The 26572-nt window shown below is 45.2% G+C and overlaps 1 protein-coding gene across 6 annotated transcripts in view; it reads left to right on the top strand.

Moving 5' to 3' along the window:
* BCL6B (BCL6B transcription repressor) overlaps positions 1–15722 on the top strand; it is a 53605-nt gene extending 37883 nt beyond the window's left edge. For 5 of the 6 annotated variants that reach the window (XM_069218750.1, XM_069218748.1, XM_069218753.1 and 2 more), the window contains 6 exons: positions 3349–4131; positions 4671–4810; positions 7192–7362; positions 9343–9473; positions 12432–12569; positions 13757–15722. In XM_069218750.1, the coding sequence (XP_069074851.1) occupies positions 3349–4131; positions 4671–4810; positions 7192–7362; positions 9343–9473; positions 12432–12569; positions 13757–13897 (1504 nt within the window). In that variant the 3' untranslated portion in view covers positions 13898–15722. The remainder of the gene's footprint in view (positions 1–3348; positions 4132–4670; positions 4811–7191; positions 7363–9342; positions 9474–12431; positions 12570–13756) is intronic. The other variant, XM_069218752.1, reaches the window with a different exon arrangement.
* The last annotated feature ends 10850 nt before the right edge of the window (positions 15723–26572 follow it).

Genomic DNA, 26572 nt, shown 5'->3' on the forward strand with positions numbered 1-26572 from the left:
GGTCTTTAGTCTTGTTAACTTTAACTAAACATTTAATGTGCATTTTGAATACATGCTTATGCCTATCCACACATTCAACTTTTCATAACAGATGCAAATAAGGAAGTGCATGTTACTTTTACATATGCAACTTACAATATAAATGTAAAACGTGAATAATGAATAGATGTGAGCATTTTATATGAATATTTGTGTGCACATTATAAAGCTTCAGTCTTTCAGTGGTTACATTTCATTAATGCGTCAAGATATGCACATTTTGATAGTATTAAACACAGGAAATATTGTGTCAAATATAAATGCATATTTGCACAATGATTGACGTATACAGGATGGAGTCCAAATTTGAGCTATTCTAATTAGTAGCCAGCTGTTGCAGAGCACTTTTGAATATTACCTCCCTAGTTTAATGGCTGTATTTTTCTAGGTTTTCTATATGCACCCTGACTGGCTGGTTTGGTAGATCTGTATCCTTTTTATTGTGTGGTGAGTGAAAGCAGAATTAGTTGTACTTGAGCAGTCTTTTGAGACATGTTTTACTGGGTTCCTGTGAAGATAACCCAATGTGCAGTACTTTCTTTTTTTCCTGTAACCTTAATGCTGAGAGATTAGTTTTACAGCTGCATGTTTTTGTTCACTTCCAACCCCAAAGAAGTCCAGTTTCTAGGGTCCTCTCTTTGCCTAGTTTCCAAGTCTGGGAGAAAATGGGACCTATTCACAAAGTTAAAATCGGTCATAAATGTGTGTTTATGACCAAATTTACCTCACTTATATCAATTCGCAAAGAACCCTGGCAGGTGTAAGACCATTTACGTGGGCAAATATCTCCACCACGAGTGCAGAGTTCTCCGCACCCATAAATCCTACTCAGGGGGTGTGAATCGGGCATCCAAAGCATGGTTAGCTTTGGAAGCTTGTGAACGCCCACAAACATTGTAAAAGATATGTGTTTGCACAGGGGATCTTTTTTCCCCGTGCTGAGAAGTCCATGCATCTGGAATAGACTCCAGCTGGGAATGTCGCATGACCTTCCCCTGAATACACTTTTAAACCTGCCTCTGGAACAGCTTTCCACGCGTATCCTTGGGAGGCTTGTTAGTTCCAAAAAAGTCAGAAATCTACATTAGCACTAAGTGTATATCTGGGAGTTCAGATTGACAAATGTCTTCGTAAATCTGGTCAAGTTTTTGTTTTTCTCTACTATAGGTTAGACCTTTGTTTCAGCGATGTGCACACTAAGACATGGAGATCCACTGATGGGTCTCAGGCTGCCTTGAAGCCCAGCCTAGTGAGACTAGGAGCTGCCTTGTGTTTCTCTTGGGCGAGGAGAGAAGCTTTCCTTTCAGTTCACACATTTTATACAGTAATATCGCCTGACAGAAATATCATCTCCTTAAAGTCATTTACAAACATATTGCCCCATCAGGTGTGATTTTCTTTATTAACTCCACTTGAGTGATATGTTTGTGGATGATATTTAGGGCACACTATTTATGTTGGGCATTTTCTGACAACAATATTATGGCATTATCCCATTATAAACTGTACTGGACCCAATACAACTGCCCTAAATTTTGGGTTTTGTGCACCAAGAGGGGAATGAAATGTCCTTTTTTTTTTCTGAGACCCTCACCCACTAGTGTGGCATGCTTTATCACAACCTGGTGATGTGCATTGAGGGCGGGCTCAAACTTTCATGAAGGAGCAGTTCTAGGTTAAAATAGCCAAGAGGAATGAGCCAATAATTATTATTTTGGGACTCCTCCAACAAGGTTGAAAGACTGAGGTAGTTGTATCCGGGGATTAGTATCTTCTACTTCCATGCATTGCCAACATGTTTCGGCCAAACTAATATGCTGTGTAGGTCTGTATCTTTCTCAGGCTGTGAATCCCTACTTAACGCGGTGCTATTCACAAAGTCAAGGAGGCCAAAGCACATTCATTTTATTCAGTCGTGTCAAGCATGCAAAGTAATCCCTTGCTTCTGGAGAGAATTGTGAATCCCTAGACTTTAAAGCTGATTACCCTCTTGGACATAGAGGTGAAGATGGCTCCCTGTAGTGAAACATTCATCCAGGTTAGCTCGTTGCTTCTTCACCATATTCCCCACCGAAGACCGGCCTTTCATCGACAAGCATCCCTTGAGCTACTTTTCAACATCAGACTTTGACACAGAACAAGTTAAAAGGGAAGAAAAGGGAGAAAGACAGAAGAATGTGAGACAGGAAAACAGTGATAAAGGGTGAAAGGAGTGATAGGAACCCGCAAGAGATAAATAAGCAAAAAGCACAGAATAGTGGAGGAAAGTTGCATGAGGTAAAATCATGGCTAAGCAGCCTCGGCATTCTGCAACCCTGGCATTAGGCAGCACCAGATGTGGGCTTCCCCAAAAAAAAACTTGCATCCCTGCACTGTTTGTGTTTTTAACAAGTTAAGCAACTCTTGTAGCTCATACCTCAGTGTACTTGGGCTTCATCAAAAGGGTGTAAACGACTGCCAAAACAGTTACAAGCAGAAGTATCTACACCAAGATAAACCCACAGATTGGGGAAAAAATAAGCAGGGTTAAGCTGGTGTCTATGGCATTCAGATCTTAGGGGCGCGAACCCCCTGCTTTAGCAGCTTCAGCGGGGGTGGGGTTCTTTGTGGGCGTCTTCTGTCTGAAACTGGGCAGAGATAAGCTGATAAATACTGTTTTATAGGAATACAGCGAGAGTAAGCAGAGGAGTAAGGAAGAACAAAACATGGGTAAATAGAAAAGGGGAAAATGTGAATGGATGAGTGAATGAATGGATAGGTAGATGGGCAGGTGAAAGGATGCAAAGTAAAGGAATAGATGGATGGGTGAGTAGGTAAAAAGGCAAGTGACAGGATGTAAGTGAATGGATAGGTGAGTTGGTGGACAATGGATGGATGAGTGGACGTCAGAGAGGATGAATGTATGATGGCTGGATGGATGCCAGGATGGATGAATGGATATAAGGATGGATGGCAGAACAACAGGATGGATGGATTGAATGGTGGATGAAATAATTCATTTATGACAGAATGTAAAGGTGAAATAGAGGATATCAATGGGTGAAAGGATGAATGGATAGATGCTTGGATGGAAGAGACAAGGGATCTCTTCTAGGAAGGGATGGGCTTACTTGTTTCACTTGCTTGCTGCCATCACAGGTTTGATTCAAAGTGGAGGTAACTTAACTTTCTGGATACTCCTTTGCATCTTATACAACTGTGTTTTCAGTTGCCAAACTATTGTCCATGGATTCTGAGGTCTCACCATGTGGACTCTGCTTCAAGTTCTGCTGCCTCGCTAACACCAAGGTTGTTCCATCTCTATTGCAGGTACAACCACACCACCTATCAACATAACCCTGACAAGACCACCTTCTTAGTCTGCCCTGCCCCTCTGCAGGAACCTGAGTGTGCATACCTGCATCCCCAAAGGGTCCAGGAGGTCCCGGCCCCAACCCCGGAAGGGGCCACCCCTTCTCCGCTCACCGAGTCCCCAGCTGCTGGCAGCTGCCAGAGAGGATCAGTGGTACGGTGTCCAGAGTCCTGGACGCAGAGCCAGAAGGGGTGGGCTGCCATTAAACATCCCCCGGGCCCTTTCCAGAAGATTTCAGGTCTTCTCAGCAGTGCTGAGGAGAAACCCACGCACCTCCAGGAGGGGGCTGGGTTAGGTGACCATGCTCAGCTCACAGTTAATGGCAATCAACTGCTGGGAAAAAACAGTCAGAACCTGGCGGTGAGGGGGGGCCCGTCGAGGGCTGACGAGGGCTCCAAGGATAAAGATGTGGACCCCACCAGTGCAAAACCATCCGTCCTTACACCCAACAGCCCTATGCGGTCAGATGGCCATCCCAACTCACCAACGGAATCAAGCACCGCCAGATGCCATTCAGGCTCCCACAACCTGGATCCCAAGGCCTGTAACTGGAAGAAATACAAGTTCATCGTGCTGAACTCCCTGAAGCAGGAGGAAGAGGAGGCGGAACACAGCCTTGGGACAGAGAAGACGTCCTCCTCCCATCCGTTCCCACCGGAAGATCAAGAAGCAGTGAAATTAAAGTCGCGAGACTCCCGTAAGGAAGAGGAAGTGAATGACCAGCATGGTTACCAGTGTGGGTGAGTTCACACCTTTCTCTGGTACAGAGGTGCATGGTTATCTGTATGTCTGGATTGGTGGGGTTTTTCAAGGATCACATCCTTTGAGTAAGAGGTGCTGCTGGCCACTTGATGGCATTAACTTTAGATCATTTTGAAGTCAGATACATTTTAGTCAAGGCGGCTGCCCTCCCCGTTGGTCTTGGGCTTCTATTTCCCTGGAAACACATCCAGTGAGTAAGCTCTTGTTGACCTGTTTGTTGACTTCTGACTTTTATTTGTTTATGTTTGCACTCTTTTTTTCTTTCTCTAATTGCTACAGGCCTGTTTGTAGGTTTTGGTTTTGGGTTATTCCACAGTGAAAAGATGGTTGTTGGTTTTCTCTCTGCTGTGTATAACAACAGACAGCTGGCCTAATGTCAAAACCACTCTCTAGTATTGTCAGGCAGCTGCCCTTGAAGTTATCAATGTTGCTGAATGCATCAATCTCTTTGTACACTGCTGTACTCTTCCCCGCCCACATCTTCCCAGATTCTCACCTCTTCCTTTCTCCCTTCCAGATTTCTCACCAGTCCTTCTCAGTGCTTTGTCTGTGGCCAGTGGTTCCAAGGATCGGCCCAGCTGCGGCACCATGCACTGTACTCTCATGCCGGAGAAGAACAATCTGAGTACCTACCTGACCGGCTGAAGTGCAGGCCGGGTGAGAGGAGATAATGTAACAGAGTACCTGCAATCCATCCATCGTCTCATCTAGTGATCATTTCATGCAATCATCAAGTACACTATTCACTGGTCTAGCTGTTCATCCACACCATCCATCTGCCATTCTGTCCTTCCATCCCATCAGCAATCCATGCATTCATTGAATAAATCCATCCGCTATGAATCCATCAAGCTGTACATTAATCGAGCAAACCATTAATCGCCACTAAACTCCATCCGTCCACCTAACCGTCCATCCATCCATCTGTCTATCCATCCATCTATCCATCCAATCACCAATGTTGATCATCCTTCTCCAAAAACCTTTAAGTCATATCACTCTTTTGAGTTGCCTGCTTCAACCTTCATACCTGCAGACACACTCAAAGTGGGAAGTACACTCCTGACTTGCGATCCATATGTTACTTTAGCCTTCCCGCTCTTAAAAACACCTCAACTCAAGCAAAGAACTATAGCTCAATGGCAACGCCTCATGCCTCTGGTACCAGAGCCACCCCCAGTGAAAGGGTAAAAATGCCGCCGAAGTGTTTATAGAGTCCTGAGCTCACCCAATGTTTGAAAATATTGGTACACACGCACAGGCTACACCTACTTGTGAAGATTAGCCGTCCCAAATATTCCCACAATCCTGCCCCTAGCCTCGAATTTATGGATGCAGCTATCTTGCAATAGTGACAGACTTTCCAAATTCATTAATGCAGGTAAATGCTTAAACTGCACCTGCTCCGATTCTGGGAATCAGCTTTGACAGTTTACATTTATGAATTTCAGTTTTTGCTCATATAAAATTCATCTTTGGCCTCAAATGTTTCAGTGAATAGTCCCCATTGTTTCTCTTTCCCTTCTGACTCCTATTTTCTAGGTTTCTCTTCATCAGTTATTTATTTGTGTGTCTATTTGTATAGTGCATCTGGACCAGTTGGCATGAGGTCGCTTTATGTTACAACAAGTTAACAAAAAAGGGTTACATGGAGATAGGGTCTTGGTCTGAAGAAATAAAATAACTTAGTATATTCAGAAGAACAAGCTTGGTTTAAAGTTTGAAGCTGCATAGAAAGCTCTTAGTCGAGGTTATATAAGTTCAAACAAGCTTTGTCAGCTTCACAAGTGAAATGGACACTACTGTGTTGGGAAGCTTTGACTGTGATATCTATAGGCAGGAGCACTAGGACAAACATGTATTTCTTCATTTATTGCTAAATTTTGCACCTAGAGCCAATCTTTAACATTGGTTCAGATTTCCAGAGAAGTGAGGGCCTTAGATGCTATTTCTGCCCCTCCCTGGATCTTTCCAGAAGGATGACGATTGGTTTTAATTCTTAGTGGCTCATTCGCAAGCCTCTCTGCAATGCCGGAACGTCACGTTTTAGTGACGGTCTGGTGGCGCACACTGCAGGGCCTCATCTACAAGGCTGTGTAAAGCCACCCTGCATGACTTTTCATGGCCTTGTAGATATGGACTGAGGCGACGCAGCACAAAGTGGGTGGGTGGCCTCACCCTGCGATAGGGAGGCGTGCCATGGGCGGTTTGGTGGGTGTTCCCACGTAACACCCAAGGCACTTGACACATTCCCAGATTCACGAGATTTCGTAAACCTGAGAATGCGTCAAAAGCCTACGCCTCCCCAGGGGAGGCATAGGGGAAGCGTGCTGAGGGGGAATACCTTTATTTCTTCTAGATTTTCCTTTTTCTGTGTGTTGCATTATGAAGCACATATACAAAGAGAAAAACACCTCTTGTTACTGTTTTTGGGCAGTAAAGTGTCCCTTCCTGCACAAAAACAATCATCCCTGCCTGCGTTGGGGCGTGACAGCCCACAGTGCACCAGCACAAGGGAAAATGACAGGAATGTGCCATGTCCCATAGTTATGGCGCATTCCTGCCCTTTTTGAGGCAGGGCAGCACAGCAGGAATCCTTGTGGTCCTGCCCTGTGCCAAAACCTCCTACATGAGGCCCAGAGTTTTTTGTGAGGAATTTTACTTCCGATTGGAAACCCGCTCCTGAGCTTACTGTTCCCTTGGATATGCTACTTAGGGGAAAACGGCAACATTTTGGGACTTTTCTAACATTCTGAGTCAGAAGAAGGGTTTCTGACAATGAACGTGTGACACTAGAGAGGCCTATCATGTAAAAAAAACAACTGTCGAGCTCAGGCCGGCAGGGTACTCAGAAGGCTGGCCTGTAGGGAAAGTAGATAATGGCTGAAAGCCCCAGTCATGACATGGGACTCACTTCACCGACCCTGCCACAGATTCCTTGTAGGTCAGCCCGTCTCTGGTGCTGGCAGACTTCAGGTTCATGTGGTCACATATGGGATTTACCTTTGTCTGATTGTTGTATTTTACGCCTCCTCTAGAAAATAGCGCCCTGGCTTGTGGAGCGTGTGACCTGCACTTTCAAGAAGAGGAACAGCTGCAACGTCACTTCCTTCTTATCCACAATGATGAGAAGCCGTACAAGTGCAGCTCGTGCGTGGCGGCCTTCCGCTACAAGGGGAACCTGGCTAGCCACCGGGCTGCCCACTCTGGTAAGCGCAACCATGGGCCATGCATGCTTAAATCAGGCATGATGTGAGTGTGTTCAAATGAACACCTTGGCTTGTGTTGCTCATAAGCATGTGATAAGATAAACATCCCACCTCATGCTAGACCTGTGTGCACGATGAGATAAACATCCAAATTTAGGTGGGGCATATGGGCATAATATATTAGACGGTGCACATCCATGCTTGCAGCAGACCTACACATGCACGTGCAAAAAGGTGAACATCCAGATCTTTTCTAGACAAGAGTGTGCAATAAGATCAACATCAAATTTAGGCTAGTGTTGGCCCTGTGTGAGCAGTAAGATGACCATTCATGTCCAGCCTTCAGTTGGCTGTGAGCGTGCAATGACATCAGTGCCCATGCATTGGTTACGTATGTGCTGAGATGATGATCGAGGTGTCTGTGAGGCTTGAGTGCAGGATGAAGGGAACATCAAGGTCTATGTAAGGCATGAGCACACCCCAGGCTTGGATTAAACTTGAGCTTCCAGGCTTGGATTGAATTTGAACGTCCATGCTTGAAATAAATTTAAGCTTCCAGGCTTGTATTCAATTTGAATTTCCTTGCTTGGATTAAATTTGAACTTCTAAGCTTGGAGTAAATTTAAGCTTCCAGGCTTGTAATAAATTTAAACTTCCAGGCTTGCATTACATTTGAACTTCCAGGCTTGGATTAAATTTGAACTTCCAGGCTTGGATTAAATTTAAGATTCTGGGCTTGGATTAAATTTGAGCATCCAGGCTTGGATTAAATTTGAGCTTGCAGCCAACACTAGGCTAAGTATGATGCTAAATTCAGGATACGCGACATGAGATGAACATGCACTCATGTAATAGCATTCCGAAGTAAGCCTATGTTGTCTGAAGAAGACATTGAGTTGAATGCACATGAACTTGGGACATCTCTGTGATGGGTATGTGAGCGCAGTGACGGAAGCCCTAGATAAAGTGACTGCTCGGTCAGTTGAATTGGTAAAAGTGAGGGGGTAATAAGCACTCCATAAACGTGTATGCAAGAAAACTACTACGAAGGTGAACAAGAATGCAGATAAATGTGCATCTGCAAGTGCACGCCCAAGATTAGTCAATCCATATGAGCTATCAGCATCAGCTAAGTAGAAGCCGCAGGACATGCTGGAATTTGGGAAAATGAAAGCAATGGTAAAAAAAGGCACCCAGGAGTAAATCATGCACTGAGGTGAATGCAGGCTGAGGTAGAAGAAAAGGAAGGATGGAGGCTTTCTCATGTAAGCTCATGCACCCTCAGGGATTTGCTCAAGTAGCAGGTTTTAAAGGTAAAGAGCTCCAGTTCGCATGTAAAAAAATTAACCACACGACCTATGAAACCACTTCCGCCCCATAGTCCAGACCGTACTACTTTAATACATCAGCCAGTGCAACTCACTGTATACTAGCTTCCTAGACTCCACCCTAAACTGCACAAATAGCCCATGCTATTACCAAGAAAGGAAAATTCAAACACTGTGCTCCTCCCTGAAATATCTGTCCTGGCTTCCTCCATCAGCACTGATGACCAAAAAGGTCTTCCTTAGGAATACACCGGATCACTTGGCATGCAGCATCAGCATCTCACACACCACACAGAGTTGCTTTCTTGTCTGAAAGACCTAATAATGAACACACACAGAACCAGGGCCTTCTCCGCATGTGCAGCGAGACTGGAAGGGCAGCTTCATACACCACTACAGAAAAAATGCCAAAATCCACCACTTCTCTGTATGCCTGCCTCCCAAGGACTGATTGCCCTCCCCACTGGCTGCCATCTTCTTATGTATGCATTCCTGCATGCCCTCTATCCCTGCTATGTATAGTGCTGCCCTGCACCTCAGGATACACAGTGTGGCTCAAGTGAGGAAGGAGGGATTAAAAATCACTTGCCTTAACTGCATTGCAAGCAAGCAACAACTTCTGCATACCATTCTCTGTCTATTTCCTGCTCAGGAGAGAAGCCATATCGCTGCAGCGTTTGTGGTGCACAGTTCAACCGCCCCGCCAACCTCAAGACGCACAGCCGGATCCACTCTGGCGAGAAGCCCTATAAATGCGAGACCTGTGGTTCCCGCTTCGTGCAGGTGCGTGTGGTGCCGGGGGGAACTGGAAGAAGACTGGCAAGAGGTTCTCAGTCACTGGCATCTATGAGGGATCTTTTTCAAGTATTTGATGTATCAGCCGAGAAATACTTTTTGCTGCAAAAAATGTTTGAAACATAAGATGCTGTGTGCAAAGTGACTAGTGTGTAGGGTCTTGTTTAGAGACCAGGGGACACATGTATGAAGATCAGGTTTTGCGACTCGCAGATGTACGACAGTGTCAATGACACTGTTTGCGATTCACAATGGGGTCGCAAATGAACTACCTCATGAATATTCATGAGGTAGGTTGCAATATGCGAGCCCCTTGGGAATGGCAGCACTCACAGAGAGGGTAGCCTGCTGGGGTCAGTAGACCACCATGTCTGTGACTGCTTTTAAATAAAGCTGATTTTTTTTTTTAAATGCTGACCGTTTTCCTTAAAGGAAAACGGCATGCATTTCGAAAACAAAAATGAAAAGTTACCCACTGCCTGCTCTGAAAAAATGTTTTGCCATGCATTCACAAAAGGGAAGGGGTCCCATGGGGATCCCTTCCCGTTTGCGAATGGGGTAGCACCAATTTGAGACTTGTGCTTACTGCGATTGTTTTGTGACCGCATTTGCGGTCTCAAAACAATCATACATCGTGCTGCGACTCGCAATTAGGAAGGGAATGCCCATTCCTAATTGCGACCCGCAAACCCTTTTTGCGATTCGGTAAATAGATTACCGAATCGCAAAAATGGGTCTGTACATACCCAAAAGCATTTTTCTCACTGCAAACGGCCCAATTCTGCGAATCAGGCCCTTTGCGACGAGAAAAAAGGTACGTACATGTGGCCCTAGATAACAGAAACCAGAATATGCTGGAGAGATGGGTGCTAAGCAGCAAGTAACAACATTTTCAAATTGCACATATTTACAGGCATAGGAAAAATAAGTGATTTGCCAAGAAAAACATGTTCTTTTTGGACACGTGTTGAGTCTGATATTAGAGCCCAGATCTCTGAATTCCAAGACCAGCACTTCTAAGTCCTTCTGTCTCACTCCCAGCCATTGAATGTCCATGGTGTCTAATAGGGGATGTTGGCTAGAACGTCCCTCACCACTTTCCATCTGCACTGGCAGCTTTTAGGGATGAGTGCAGACAGGCTACCAAATGAAGAATGTATAGGATGAGATAGCCTTAGAGTAGGGTAACAATATATCGTGGCATTGGGAAGTCGAGAAGAATGATATGGATTACAGCGTAATGGGTTTAAATTGACACCCTCTTTCATGCACCAAAAATCACTCTCTATATTCACTCGACTTGTTTGGAAAACTCCATGCAGGTTTGCCTCTGGCCTTCTCGAAGCTACAGCTACACAAAGGAGGTGACCTGGTGCATGACTTTTTCTCTCACCTCAAGAAAACCATGTGATATCTGCTCATTCCACAACCTGTGTTCAGCTCTCCTCTTGCACCCTATTTTCAGCTCTCCTGTCCCATTCTTTATTCAGCTCTCCCGCTGCATCCTCTGTCCAGCTCTGGAAAAGAGTTGGCATCCAGCCACAAGCTTCTGCTTGGTAGATCCATTTTCTGAAAGAGATAAACACGGCCTTTATGTAAGATCTACTACGCCCATGAGTAAGAAACAGTTTAAGCATTGTGGACACTGTAAGCACTATGGGATATTGGTTTCCACTGAACTGGACTGTGCTCCTAGAAGGATGTCCATCGATTTGGTTGCTTCACTCCAAATTTTAAAGGGTGGCCCAGACTTCAAGCATGTGGTTGGACTGATGCTAAATGTCATACATTCAGAATCTATGCTGCGACAGAGAAACAGTCCATCGTTAGACTTCAGCAAAGATTTGTGCACCAGCAAATAGGAGAAGATTGGAACAGAGGCAGTGTTCTGTGGCTGCTGTATTTTAAGAGCCAGGGTCACAATGAAAAACTGAAGAAGGAAAACTGTCAGGTACTTGGATTTGAGGAGTATACAGCCTGCGAATGAGCTCAAACTCACCTCAAGCTATTGCAAAGCCTAGATGATGTAAGCACTACCATCAGGTTCTGCTGTCTGAAAGCAGGGAGCCTGCTGATGGATGGAGTGCAGCTACTGTGTTGAAATGCAAGTCGCACCAAAAGTGAAGTAAGATCATCTCTCTTTGCCTTTTCCAAACTCTCCTTTCCAAGAGGGATCCAACAGTGTCTGCATCCTTCACTATGAGGTGAGAGGAAGGCATGGAAGAGCTCTAGAATCTCTAGGTGGGAAGGGCTGACCCACTAGGTCACCCCAAATGTACAAGAAAGGTGGCACCCACGCCCACAAGAGACTGAGCACAACAAAGGCATCTGGACTGCTTGAGTGAGAGAGGCTTTTCCTAGCCTGCGCACCGATGCTACTGTGCATCCACGAGTAGGCGCACACTGTAGAAAATAGCTTCATGACCGAAGTCAGATTATTTGGCTGGAAGCACATTTATTACTCTGATATGGAACCTGATAGTAAGTTATATTAATATTTTTCATTAGTAACCAGTATCACGGGTACTATTATTGTGTGTTATTTACAGGATACCTTCATCTGAGTCTCTGAACCCATATGATCCTTTCCTAGTAAACCTTGAGTTTTTGACCTCACTACTCTTTGAAAGTCAAGGCTTCAAAAAGAAAGAATTGGTAGTTCATTGAGTGCACAGTCACTGGCGGTCCTGGGGTACCAGAGGCATGAAGCGATACTTGTTCAAAAGACTACCCAGAGAACTGACTTGACATGTACACACAGGTCGAGATGATGCATTTTTTGGAAAACCTAGAGCAGGAAGTCACCATGAATCTAGAGGATGGAGAACCAGAGAAACACTAAAATGTATTGCTGCATGTGTGATGTGAGCTGTCCAAGCTCAGCCACCTTCCCAAATACCTGTCTCATGCTTTCTCTTTGCCCCATCTCTTTCTTGCCCGCCACAGGTGGCCCACCTCCGAGCCCATGCCCTGATCCACACGGGTGAGAAGCCGTACCCGTGCGAAACCTGCGGCACGCGTTTCCGTCACCTGCAGACTCTCAAGAGCCACATCCGGATCCACACTGGGGAAAAACCATACCAAGTGAGTGCCACAAAATATCAGATGCTAAGAAAATGTAATACACTGGTGCCACCCAGTGCTACGCATCAGGGCTGAGCACTGTCCCATAGCTACCACCTAGTTCAGATCACAAGGAGAGGTGCTGTGCCCTCATTGTATGCAAGCAAAGACACTGTATGAGCCACACTTAATGTGAGACCATATGTGAAGCCACTTTACAAGCCTCATTCCTTGAGAGGCTACCAGTAAGAACACTATATGAGTCACACTCAAAGTGAGACCACTGGTAAAGGCACCTCATAGCCTTTCTCAGTGTGAGACCACAGGTTTTGGCACAGTTCAAACCTCACTCATTGTTAGACTCTGCACAAGCCACACTCACTGTGAGGTCAGATTTAGAGACACTGTATAATTCACACTCAATGTGAAACCACAAGTAAAGACACTGTACAAGTGACACATAATGTGAGACTATATGTAAAGACACTGTTCGAGCTACACTCAGTGCAAAACCACAGGTAAAACCAATTTTCGAGCTGTGCTCAATGTGAGTTCACATGTAATGACACTATACAAGCCACGTTCAATGTGAGACCTCATGCAATGACACTGTAGAAACCACACTCAATGTGACACCAAAGGGACAGACACTTTACAGGTCACACCCGATGAGACCACATGGATGGATATTGTACCACGGATATGATCAGTGCTTGCTTCAGGCTATAGTCGCTGACCTGTACTACCAGAGGAAACAAAGCCTTCTTCGAGGAGACACTATACCATGAGCACCACTTACTTTTAGGAACTTATTGTGACAGCATGTGCCACTCAGTGTCAGACCACCATGTACCGTAAGAGCCACCTACAGACAGAGGCAGCGAGTTCCTTTTCTATCATACAACACCGTAGGACACTACACTGTGAGTGGGCCACGAGTCTGTTTAGCAGCTCAAACTTCGGGCACTGCTTATATCAAGTGTTATCTACAAGCAATATGTTTGAATCCAGGCAGGGCCAATGCAGCCAATAACTCCAGGTTGATTATTTAAGTAACACAAATGTGGGTAATAGTAACACCTATTACCTATAGCAAGACCATAAGGGCCAACATGTGCTTCTCTGCTGTCATCTGTGTATCCTCATTGCCTCTGTCTTTGCCACTCGTTCCCGAACACATGACTCACAGACTTTTATCTTTTTTTCAGTGCGAGGCGTGTGACCTCCATTTCCGGCACAAGAGCCAGTTGCGCTTGCACCTGCGCCAGAAGCACGGCGCCATCACCAACACCAAGATAGCCTACAAGGTGCTGTCCGGGCCATACGCCACAGGTGTGGTGGTCCTCTGACCCACAGGACGGGTCACTTCCCGCAGCCGTGACACCACTCCGTCGCAGACGGTTCATTCATTGCAGCCAGTGGCCTCTGCACCTATACTGCTTGTACAATGTTATCCTCATGCTTACGGTCTGCACCCATTGCCAAACACCCTTCATGCTCATCTCTGCCTCCTGAGCTAGTGGGCTCCCACCTACCCGCTGGACGGGTCAACTCCTAGGTCCCTTTCACATCAGCCTTCTACATGGGTTCTGATTAAAGTCACAGGAGGTGTGCATATCCGCCAGTCGGATATGCACTTGGCAGTATTTAAGAAAAAACGTAAAACTTGGCTGTTTGTGCAGGACTAACTTTTGTTGTATCATTGGTTTGGCTTTGCAGTATCACGCCGGGACCCTCCATGGAGTAGCCGTGCACGCTTTAAATTGCTTTCATCATCATCATCTTCTAGTTGTCAAAGACCTGCAGAGCACAGGTCATAGTTAACTCATCTTACCTACCACGCCGCTGCCAGCATAGTTTTATTCAGTGAAGAGATTAGTCCTTCACTCATGCTAATATGTACGACAAGCTTCCCTCTCTGATTCCAATGCAGCGTGCAGAGATAGCCGATGATCCGCAGGATGGATCCTCCCCATGTTGAGAAGACAGTAGCCATTGCAACCCAAAGTGCCACTATTACCTTACATGACAGCATGCAGACCTGCAGGGCAGGTACCAGTGTTCTCTTGATGAGCGAGTTGCGGCCTGGACTGGCTCACTAGGTTTGCGGCATTTGGCTTGCAACAGGAGCTCCCCATCAGATCCGTTTCTATTGACGCCCTGGACAAATTAGGTTTATTTTTGAAGGGCAGAAAATAAACTCTATTGGAAGCAGCCAAGGAAGGCCAGTGTCAGCACACTAAGCAGCCATATTGGAATGGGACGAAACGAATTTCCTTAAATAACCAGACCTTTGGCTTTTATGGATTTTGAAGGTGTTGAAATTAAGTAATATCATATTTACTCAACGTCAGAGATGGCTTGTTGTTTTTATTCCAAAATGTATTACTTAGTCTTAATGTTTATTGTATCCATTTCCTATTGATTTCTGGCTCAAAAAGTATGGGGGAGCATGCTGGTCAATAAGTGTAAAAGGCGCACAGCTTGCAAAGAGGGTGGTAGGCCTGGGGAACAGTCATTCATAATCAGCCACACACAATTTAAGACTGATTCTTCCCAAATCCGATCAACATTTAAGCAGTCATTGGCCAGGTGGGAAAACTCCAGATTCCCCTATCAGCCAGTCCACTTGGATATTAGCGAGATTTATTCTGTCTACACATTTTTAATTGACTTTCATCCAGACGCTTAATTAATTAAAAATTCTGAAGCTCAAAAACGACAGGCTTCTGACATCTATCATGGGCCCCATAGCACTGGCCATCCACTTTGTTATGTACTGGCGAAACTATGTAATGCTTACGTAGCACGTGATGTCAGAGATCAAGCACTTGAATTATGGAGGTCTTCTACCAGGAAGTGAGGAGGAAGAGCAGGAAGTGACCTCGCTGCAGGCAGTCGGCACTACCCAAGCCTCTAATAACTCCTCTCTTTTATAATTAATAAGGGCATTAGGGGGTGGAGGATGAGGTGGGAAGGTTACTGTAAAATGGAGGATATCTAGCTTTGAAAGTGATATTCATAATGGCTTGCAAGCAATTAGTCAGTTTTAAAAAATGCATTTTGCTGGTCAAATAGTTTTGCCATGAACACATTTTTCTGGAAAAATGTGTCCTCTGCTAGTGTATAATGCACTGTTTTATCAAATAAATAAAATGCTACTTATAACATAAATTTTACATTTGTTTTAAAAATGAAGACCTGTATTGATTTTGCATTGTAAAATGTTGGCATTTATATAGTGCTTTCCTTACCACTTGCGAGGCCTAAATCAGTTCGTGGGTGATGTGACAGATTTTTTCATGTAGTGTTTTGCTCGTAAAGTGCTCCAATTTGCACCCAATTCCTAGACGTCCTTCAGAATAAATGGTTCCAAGGGTGTTGTTTGTGCTTTGGCCTGTATGGGGCAGGTTTGGTGAGGTTTACTCCATGGGGTGAATGCAGTGTGCTCCCAATGTTGCAAGCATTAGCAGCAGGTGCAGTGGGAAGTGTGCAAATAGACATTGACGTGCATGCAGGTACTTACCACCTGTGGGTGGGCACTATCAAATGTAGAACCCGCTGCTGACCACCAGACTTTGGGTCCAACAACACATGTGGATTCCTCTCCAGTACTACCAAAAGACCTCCGTCGCGAGGTGATTTTAAAACCCAAAAGTGGTGCTACAAGGAGAGCACCCAGGAGTGAGAGAGGACCAGGCCACGGGAAGGAATGTTAAACCTCCAAGTGAACGCGACTTGGAGTCCACATGGGTGCGACAGAGGACCAGCCAACTGGAATCACCCATCCGTCAGAGGATTTTGGTGACAAGAGTAAATTTGACTGTATCTGCTATTTTGGAAGTTTGGTGGTCCAACCCACTATCCAAGTCATTGTTGACGCGGAGACCCAACACCGAACCGCGGCCAATGGCTTTGTTGCAATGCGTTTCAGCAGATCTTCCAAGCTTAAAATTGCTGTGGCAGAAGGCATAGAAACATGGACAAGACCCTGTGATGGCAAGATCAGGCACCAGACAGAGGAAGGCAAACGCAGGGAGGGGCATACATGATGCGTAGTGAACACCTATGGACATGCGTTACACACGTAGTGAAAAATGCATTCTGACATTTTGAAACAAACCAGGTAAACCCGCCTATGATATTAGTAGAAACATCTGCTCCAGGAAGTTGCAAACAGTGATAAGAGCAAAAAAAAAAGGTAACTGGTCAGACAGAACATGCATCAGAGATAACCCACTGGAAATGTATTGTGCTAACAATTTTGGTTACGATTTTCTTCACAAAAACATTTTATATATAAATAAGCAGCAATTTGCAACTGTAATATGAAAATTGGTCGAGTTAGCAGCATCACAGCTGTGGATCGTAGTTATTGAATTTTCTGTGGCTCGTAACAGTGGTGAGCCGCGGCCACCATATTTTCACCACACTCCTGGAAAGCCAGTACAAAATTGGAAGCACTTGCTCTAGATTTATGGAAATTGTTTGGTGGCCACGGATGCCAAAGGATACACACCTAGGAGCAAACTGGTGTTACTCTACAATTACCTGGGTAGAGACGCACAAAAGGTATTTGACCATCTACCAGAATTAGAACCACAGAGGGAGTATTTTGGAGAATTGGGATGAGCATGTGGACGCAATAAAAAGATTTGAACTATATTACTTGAATGGAACAAGTGGTAAGAAGATATCATTTTTACTCTCGAAAACAGGCGCTTGGGAAAGTATAGATGAGTGTGTTGCAGCATTAAAGTTCTTGTCCAGTACTTTTTATTCCAAAAGCAGTGTGGATCAATACCTATGAGAGCAGATTGTCAACAACTGTTACTTTAAAAAGGTACAGGAGAATTTACTGTGGTGCACCAGGCAGTAGTTGGCAGAAATGGTAACGAGAGCCAAAGAACTACAGCAACTTGTATCCATGGGTGGGGAAAATAATTAAGCTTGACATGCCTGAGTGAATGCTTTGGATAAGTCACATTAGACTGCTCCCAAAGATGGAATCGAGGAGAGCATGTTGGATACTATTGCAGGGTGTTTCAAGTGTGGCCTTAATTGTCCTGCATGAAGGAAAAATGCAAAAGATGTAAAAAAAGGACATTTTATAAGGACTTGCAGGAGTAGTAGGGCACCAGTTAGAGTGAGTAAAACGAGCAGTGAGGATAATTTTATTGAAGACAATATTTTTTCAATTATTTGACCGGTAGAAACTCAGGATGAGAAACAAGTTGTGGCCACAGAGAAAGGTTAATTTTGTAACATGCACATTGGAAATGCTGAAGTGCAAATCATGGCAGACACAGGTGCAGAACGTGCCCTTCAGAGGTGCCAGACAGTGCGCCTCCTGAAGGCAGCCTCCTGGAGGGGAGAAAATGGTTTCCATTGATCCCCCCAAGACATTCCCCTTGCAGGCACATGCAGCCGCTAATTGCACCTGCCTGCACTCTCTCCCCTCTTCCTTGTGCCAGCGGGTTGCTGCCTGCACTGTGAAACACGGAGTGGCTTTGAAGCAACCGCTACATTTTTCACTTGAATGCGCTGCCCTAGGGCAGCGCAAGTTTGTTTCTGCCCTGGGGCAGTGCGTTCTTGCAGTGCGTTCTTTTTAACTGGGCGCACCTATTTAAAGTTGGCCATGGCACAAGCAGGACCAGTGTGCCCTTTGTCTAATAGAGCCTCACAAATGATCTTTTTATCTATAACATTTTAACAGCATTTAAGTGTGATGTGTGTGCCACAGAAAGCTCAAGCGCAATCCATTATAAGCCTGATACTTTATTTTTAAACATCTTTTTATTGAGTATTTTTAACTATAACATTATATTCTTTATGTGCATGTTGTACAAATATTATTAACCAGTTTATACAAGAGACGACAGAGAGCAAGCAGTGGTGCTTTATAGTGTGTTTGTGCAATCAAGCGTACAATCAGATGTTTGTCAACAAATGGCTTTTAGATTCTCCTAAAACTCGTGAACAAAAGTTGGTCAATAGAAGGCACAGGCTCGCAGAGCAAGGAGGAACATGTAATTAGCACAATTGTAGAACATCTCTTTCAGCATCTACAGGCAATAACAATGGTCGGTATAATATATGGTGGGCTCTTCAAGTAATGTATATACTTTTATCTTACATTATGCAACATGACGTTTTCATCTCTCATACCAGCGGATTGCCTACTCAACAATTAACAGGAATACTTTTTTAAACACCATAATGGGGTTGTGAGAGTGATAAGCTGGATACGTAAACCAGGCTGCTGAGATATGTTCATGTCTATGTGTGATCGAGAGTGAAAGTGCGAAAAAACCTTCAATGATTTGGCTGGCAACCATCAAGCATACATTTATAGAACTATAAATATGTACGATTTTAAAGTTGGCAAAACAATACGCAACCCCTCTCACTATGGCCTAACAAGAATGACCACAGTGAGATTCCACTCCCAAGGTTTGTCAGACCTTGTGCCCAGCATCAAAACCCTTGCATATCACAGCAATATGTGAAATTACATGTAACAATATACCCTTTTATGGCATGTAACATATAGTGATAACAATCAACTGTTAGATGCCTATTGGCTTTACCATATGCTTTCACAATAAATAGTCCGCGCCTACTTCCTCTGTAATAACTTTTCCTAATAAACAGGCCAGACCTGGGACTGGCCATAACATTTCCTTGCACACCAATCAAGCCTTTAGTTGTTATCATTGGCTTGTCACTATAACAAGCTCAGGCCCACTGAACTGAGTGTAAGAGTTCCCACAAGTCAACTGTTAGACACACAGTCATAAAATTGCAAACGCATACCAAATTACAGTTGGCTAAGCAAAATACTATGAGCCCAATTTAAATGTTGGTGGAGAGGGAACTCCGTTGTGACGGAGTTCTCTCCCTGCCAAGAATATGTCTTGTTCGCCCAATTTTGATTCGTGTGGACCATAGTGTGACAACTTTGGAGACTACTCCTTTTCCAGAGTGGTGAAACTTCTTCAACGGCCCAATGGAGTAATGGCCTTTGGAGATTTGGTTATACGTTCACCCACCTAACTTAGATGACTGGATATACACCTGTTTTTCAATGCACATCACTGCCAGGAAAAAAATGGTAGTACAGAGCAATGAAAAGTGTGCAATACCACCCTTGCCATGGGAGGAAACTCCCATGGCAGTGGGGCATTGTTTATACTTATTTTCAAAAAGAAAATCTTTCTTTGGGATTTTTTTTTTAAAGTTAAAAACAATTGTAACTTTGCCATACAGCTCCGTTATTTGTGCCCGGCTAAGTGAAAATGCAATAGGAGTGATCTTGACAAGGTTCTTGTCCGCCAAGCATTTCAGAATTTGGCAGGCTGGCCCTCCATCAAAGCAATGGAGTAATTTACTCCATTACCCTGGCCGAGGACGGGCTGACCAACAAAAATTAAATCAAGCCTTATGTTTCTTGAGACCGCCTAACAAGAATTCTCACAGAGCAAACCTTCTATATCGAAAATACAAAATAGCGGAGCACTCCTCATGTATGAATATCTACTGCCACAGTAATTCATTCATTTATGTATCCAGTATTTGTATTACTTGGATGATACAGAAACAATAATTCACAGATCAACTTCAAACACTCAGGTATATAATGTTTGCCCCTGTACCCACGGTGAAAGTAAACGGCGTAGTATCGACAGAATTCCCCATTGGCAGAGGCATGAGACAGGGTTGCCCCCTGTCGCTGCTGCTTTTTGCCCTGACTATTGAGACTTTGCCATGCAAATTTAAGATGCTTCCGGGAATAGGTGTTTTTTCAGTCCCGGGCAGTGATACCACTGAGAAAATCTCACTATAGGCGGATGATATATTGTTGTTTTTAACCACACCCTACCGCCCTTTCTCCCAGATGTCAGAGCCACTCTGTCTGCCATATTAATTGGGATAAGTCAATACTCTATCTCCCACAGAGAGGGATGGAGATGCCCCCCCCCCCCTAACAGTTGTCAGCTTGGCATCTTCCTAACATTCAACAGGGCTACCTGTCTCAAGCATAATCTTGGGAGAGTGATATGGGCCTCTTTCGAGGACAAAAGAAGGCTGAGGGAACTGACTCTCACACTCTTGGGGAGAGCGGCCATGTTTAAGATGAGCTCTGTGTCCAAGCTTCTTTACACTGTACAGCACACACAGTACACTTTCTTTTCCCCAGACAATTTTGCAGTGATTGAAGATCTGCAGATCCTCCTCTGGGATGGACGGCATCCTTAGGTGGCTCTTAAAACTCTGCAACTCAACCAGTAGAACGGCAGTATTACCCTTCTAGACATGCGTCCCTATTACTGGGCGTCCCACCTAACTAATGTTAACAATTGGGTCTTTGCCCCTCCTGTTCATCCAACGTTTCATTTGGAACAGTCGCCGTGGACCACATAGTCCTATTTACACTATCTCTATGGGGGTCGGGGGTACAGCGCCTTTTCCCACCCACCCAAGTGGCGATTGAAGCCTGGGAAAGAGAAAAAAAAGCCATTGGATGGTATGTCAGGCCTACGAGAGAAACACAGTTGAGGGAGGGCTGCTGGCTGCTTTAACTACGTAATCTATGGGGCTTCAGGGCATGCGATCTCCAGCCTGGAGACCTGTTCGAGGGAAGAGATATTATGACATTCACCTCACTTCAGCGCGAATATGCCATGCACCAAAGTCAATTCCTGAAATACACTCAAATATGACATGCCTAGAAGACACACGGGCTCCCTGGGAAAGGCGTTCTGGACTATGCCTCCCTGGAGGGAAGAGTGTTAATGGACGAACTAGGGAAGGGGGCGACCTCATATACATACAAAACTCTCAACAATAATATGCCAGACAACCTGGAAGGGCTTAGGGAGAAGTGGATGCGGGAGGTGGGAGAACTGGAAGACATTGATTGGGGGGCAGCCCTAATGCATCCAAGAGAGGTGGCCATCAAATCCAGACTATGTCTGGTTCAATTCCAGTTACTCCACAGGGTGTATTAAGACAGAAGCCGCCTCCATAGTATGGGGAGGGCCCAGGACCCTTAGTGTATATGGTATTTCAATACTATGGGCTCTTTTTTTCATACGTTTTGGGACTGTCCACGCATACAGGGCTACTGGACGGCAATTATCGGGGAGATCAGCAAAGTACTGTACACACCAAACCCTCAAGATCCTAAATTCATCCTTCTGGGGATACCAAACGATGTTTACCTCCCCAGGACCCAACTCCTATTGCGTAACTTTGGATTGGTTGTTGCCAGCCAGGCGCTGGGGGTCTGGAGAGTGCCCCACGTTGCAGGAAGGGAGGAGGGGCATCGACATGTACATGACAGCTGAAAAAGTTATGTAGGCTGGTCGAGGTTGTCCATGGAAATTCCTAAGTATATAGGGCAAGTGGTTGGAGTAATATTAGCTGGATGTGTCGTCATCCCACGAGGCAGAAGAATGGGGTAAACAGTCATAAATACTTATGCATGCTCCTGAGACGTGGAATGGGGTGTGTGCTGGTATTTTCTTTCATCAATCGAACAATATGGAACCAAATGCATTTGAGAGGGGGGAGGGAGGATGGAAGGGGGAAATGGGCCACTAATGCCTGCTTCCACTGCAATGTTGACAATGTTTTCATGAAGCTGTATGACTGCTCATTAAGTGGCATGCTGCCACTTTTGTTCTTTTCTCTCTGCAAACAATAAAAAATGTATTTAAAAAAAAAAAAATACTAAATGTCTAGGGTTGTCACATGCTCTAATTCCCCCCCTCCAAGAATTAAGGCCAAAGTGTTCAGTTTTAAGCAGATCACAATTCGGCAATCTGGGCTGGGTTTCTGCAAGCATGAATCGGGAGGCTAGCCTTTAAATTGGAGCCTCCCGTCTGAATGAGAGAGGTTGGTATGTACGCAGGATTTCATGTTATGAATTTCTAGCTGGCTGGTACAGTTTGCTTACAGGGCTGAAATAAACTACCACCACAAAATTTGATCACAAAGGGCAGAGTGATCCTCAGAAAGAAAATGTTACCCCACGTTGAAACAGGAGTGGTAGTATTGGCATGAATCTGGCATCAATTTGAATTTAATTCTTTAATTCATCTGGCATCAATTTAAATTTAATCTGGCATCAATTTGACCCATGCCCTCACCACGTCTTCCATAAGGCCAGCCAAATCATCGCTCCCCAGCTCTGGACTATCATCAACAACTTCTTCGAGACCGCTCTGTTTCCGGAAAGCTGGAAACATGCAGAAGTCAACGCCTTGCTCAAGAAACCCAAAGCCGACCCGAAGACCTCAAAAACTACGACCTATCTCCCTACACCCCTTCCCACCGAATGTCATAGAGAAGATAGCCAACAACCAGCTCTCCCGCTTCCTAGAGGACAACGGCCTGCTCAATGTCTCCCAGTCTGGATTCCGCAAAAACCACAGCACTGAGACCGCTCCCATCGCCTGCACCGACAACATCAGGACCAGGCTTGACAAAGGTGAAACCGTGGCCCGCATAGTTCTCGACCTTTCTGCAGCATTCGACACCGTATGCCACCAAACCCTCTGCACACACCTCTTCAGTGCTGGAATTCGCCACAAAGTCCTGGACTGGCTCCCCTCCTTTCTCTCCAAAAGAACACACAGAGTTCGCCTCCCCCCATTCCGGTCACAGGCCACCAAGTCCATATGTGGAATCCCCCAGGGATCCTCACTCAGCCCCACCCTCTTCAATATCTACATGGCTCCGCTCGCCAGCATCGTCCGACCCCACGGACTCAACATAATATCCTACGCTGACGACACCCAGCTCATCCTCTCCCTCACAAGGAACCCAACAACTGCCAAGGACAAACTCCACACCGGACTTCTCGCCATCGCTAACTGGATGACAGCAAGCCACTTCAAGCTGAACTCAGAAAAAAACGAAATTATCATCTTCAGACCCAACAAGTCAGCATGGGATGACTCCTGGTGGCCGGCCACCCTGGGGCCGCCCCTGACAACTACCCCCCACAACGCAATCTCGGCTTCATTCTCGACTCTTCTCTCGCCATGACCCAGCAAGTCAACGCCATATCGTCCTCATGCTTCAACACCAGAAGAGTGGTCACCCACATCCTTGTCACCAGCAGACTGGACAACAGCAACACCCTCTATGCAGGAACTAAGGCCAAGCTCCAGAGAAAACTCCAGCGCACCCAGAACGCCTCAGCACGTCTCATCCTCAACCTCCCTTGCCACAAACACATCTCAGGCCACCTCAGAGACCTTCACTGGCTCCCCATCAACAAAAGGATCATCTTCAAAATCCTTATCCACGCTCACAAAGCCCTCCACAACACCGGACCAGCCTACCTCAATGATCGACTTAACTTCCACATCCCAAAACGCTAGCTCCGCTTCGCCGACCTCACCCTTGCAACAGTCCCTCGCATTCACTGCACCACATCCGGCTGCAGGTCCTTCTCCCACCTCGCCGCCAAAACCTGAAACTCCCTCCCCCACCAACTTGTGCAAGACCCAGGACCTCCTATCTTTCAGAAAGCACCTCAAGACCTGGCTCTTCGAGCAGTAGCACTCCTCCCCCCGCGCCTTGAGACCCTACCAGGTGAATAGCGCGCTCAACAAACTGACTGATTGTTTGAATAATAACAATCATTACTATGCACATACCATGCAACATGTTAGATGTGAGTGTCACACAGTATTGTGATGTTAAAATATGGTAACAATCGAAGCTGTGGACCCACAGTGCAACGTCTCAGCTGCCTGACCTGCCTGGAGGCGCGTCACAGTGTGTGTGCATTGATGACGCATAGGTGTCATTGTGAACACCTTAACGGCTGGTCTTTGACTGGATCTGCTGGCCCTACAAACTCAATGTTCTGTGATCCAGAGTCTGTGGTCCTAGATCCACACCTACGATCCTCAGGTGTTGTATTCATAAATGCAGAACTCCAGAACCACAGTCAGACTCACAAGATGATCTGGTGCGTATGGGGTGGAGATGCAGGTTTGGAACAAAGCATTTGGAAGGGACATGTCTAGGGCCTCCCTTCCAAATATTGATTAACACTGCTATGTACAATGTTTCTCAACCAAAATGGGGTCACAAACATTCACATTTTACCAAAACCTTGAAGTTTGTGGTAAGCTATTTGCAAATGTAAAGGGGTCCTCATCGGACTCTTCCTGTTTGAGAATTAAAAATATATTTATTTTGTAAGAGCAGGCAATGGTTCCGTGGACCACTGCCTACTCTTGAAAAAATGAAATGAAATCTTTTCCTCTTTTTTTTTAGATGCATCCCATTTTCCTTTAGGGAAAACAGGTTGCATTAAAAAAAAGATTGCTTTACTTAGAAGCAATCATAGACATGGAGATCTGCTGTCCTAAAGAAAATGGCCGGTGTGACAACAGTATTGCAAGATTCTATCCTGGGCATCGCTGAGGAATACCATGTGGAGCTCACATAGCTTACCACCTGCACCCATGCCATTCCTGCCAATGCAAGGCATTCAACACATTGCCTTTCATGGGAACTTGTCCCTTTCAGTGGTATCGCAGCACCTTTCAATCTCTCAGACATGTCAGTCCAGGTTTGACCATGTAAAAACAAAGAAGTGGCTGGAGGGAGAAACAAGAGGGTCACCACCTTCATGACGGAAGAAATTAATTTTCAATGGAGACTTGTTTCTTGAAAATGTCTTCAGGTCTTTGGGTCTGCAGCTCAACAGATGGCTCACAAGGCTAGAATGGACATCTGGCAGGACACCACCTGGAAGTGCACTACAGTCTTGATCATCAACAGGATGGGCTGGGACACAAGGAAGTGCTGGCAGGACATCCTCAGCACTCAGGATTAAAGGCATGCAACATCCTAGGAAGGACCTCAGCTAAAGAGGAAGGTGTAATACAGATCATCCCACTACAGCAAACAGTGTTTATGGTCATCTGCCAGGCCTGTACGTCCAGCATTTGAACCACAAGCAATTGCAAAGTGTTAGAAATGGGTTCTCTAGTTGGCAGTCGGTTTGCACCCTGTTACTCTAGTCGGGATAAGGGAGATACCCACTCAGATAACCCCAAGCTGGGGTGATGAACTTTTTGGCAAGGACTGGAACTAGGAAAACTGGACTTGGACTAATAAAGTTAAACAGTAAATAACTGGGTCAATAACACATTTTAAAGCGCTTTTGCCTTACATTTACTGTTTAAAGCTCATACTTCATTTTCATGTCTGCCAGGATGGTAAAATAATGCTTATGCCAGTAAAAATAACTAGATGGTAATCCTAGCATGTAGTGTAGCATGTATTAATTATGCTTACACTAATGGCAGTTATACAAGGAGTGGAACCAGGGAGTCAATCTTGGTCCTGAAGAGGAGCCTAGGGGTAAGGCTCCGAAACATGTAGACCTGCAAGGTAGGTACATGGTATACCCAACTTCCATAGCCCCTTTTTAACCCTACTGTCTCCAGGAGATCTATTAAAACATTGGAACAACTAGGAGGCAGGTATTTTTACCTTGTCCAAGACCCCACCACTCCTGTCCCTCTTTTGATTCACATTGACGTGACTACATCAGTGCTCCCACGTATTTCGTCGGTCGTAGCACGCCCCGTTCCGTAGTGCAACTGGAGGAAACACAATGATGAAGCATGTCACCCAAGAGTAACCCTGGCGGGTGAGGGTTTTTCTAAAAGGAAAATCCTTTTTCCTTGTCCATCCTGTGGGAGTTTCTTTTCCTTTCGGCTGGGCCGTTTTTGTAATGTTAGATAGTAACCCTAGCCAAATCAGGTTTTGTGGCCCATGAACCATTTTATTTCACCTCGCCAGCCCAGCCAAAATGCAATGCTTCTAATTTTCACCAATGCTACAGGCCCTATAAGCTCTAAAATGCTTAATTTACCAAACTTTTCTCTAAAAAGGAGTTCAATGAGACTTACCAAATGGTTATCCTTGAAAGGGATGATCCGGGAATGTGGGCCACTGTTTTTGAGGGTGCCAGGGACTAACTGTAA

This window comes from Pleurodeles waltl, chromosome 12 (assembly GCF_031143425.1).
Source record: "Pleurodeles waltl isolate 20211129_DDA chromosome 12, aPleWal1.hap1.20221129, whole genome shotgun sequence".
Lineage (NCBI taxonomy): Eukaryota > Metazoa > Chordata > Amphibia > Caudata > Salamandridae > Pleurodeles > Pleurodeles waltl.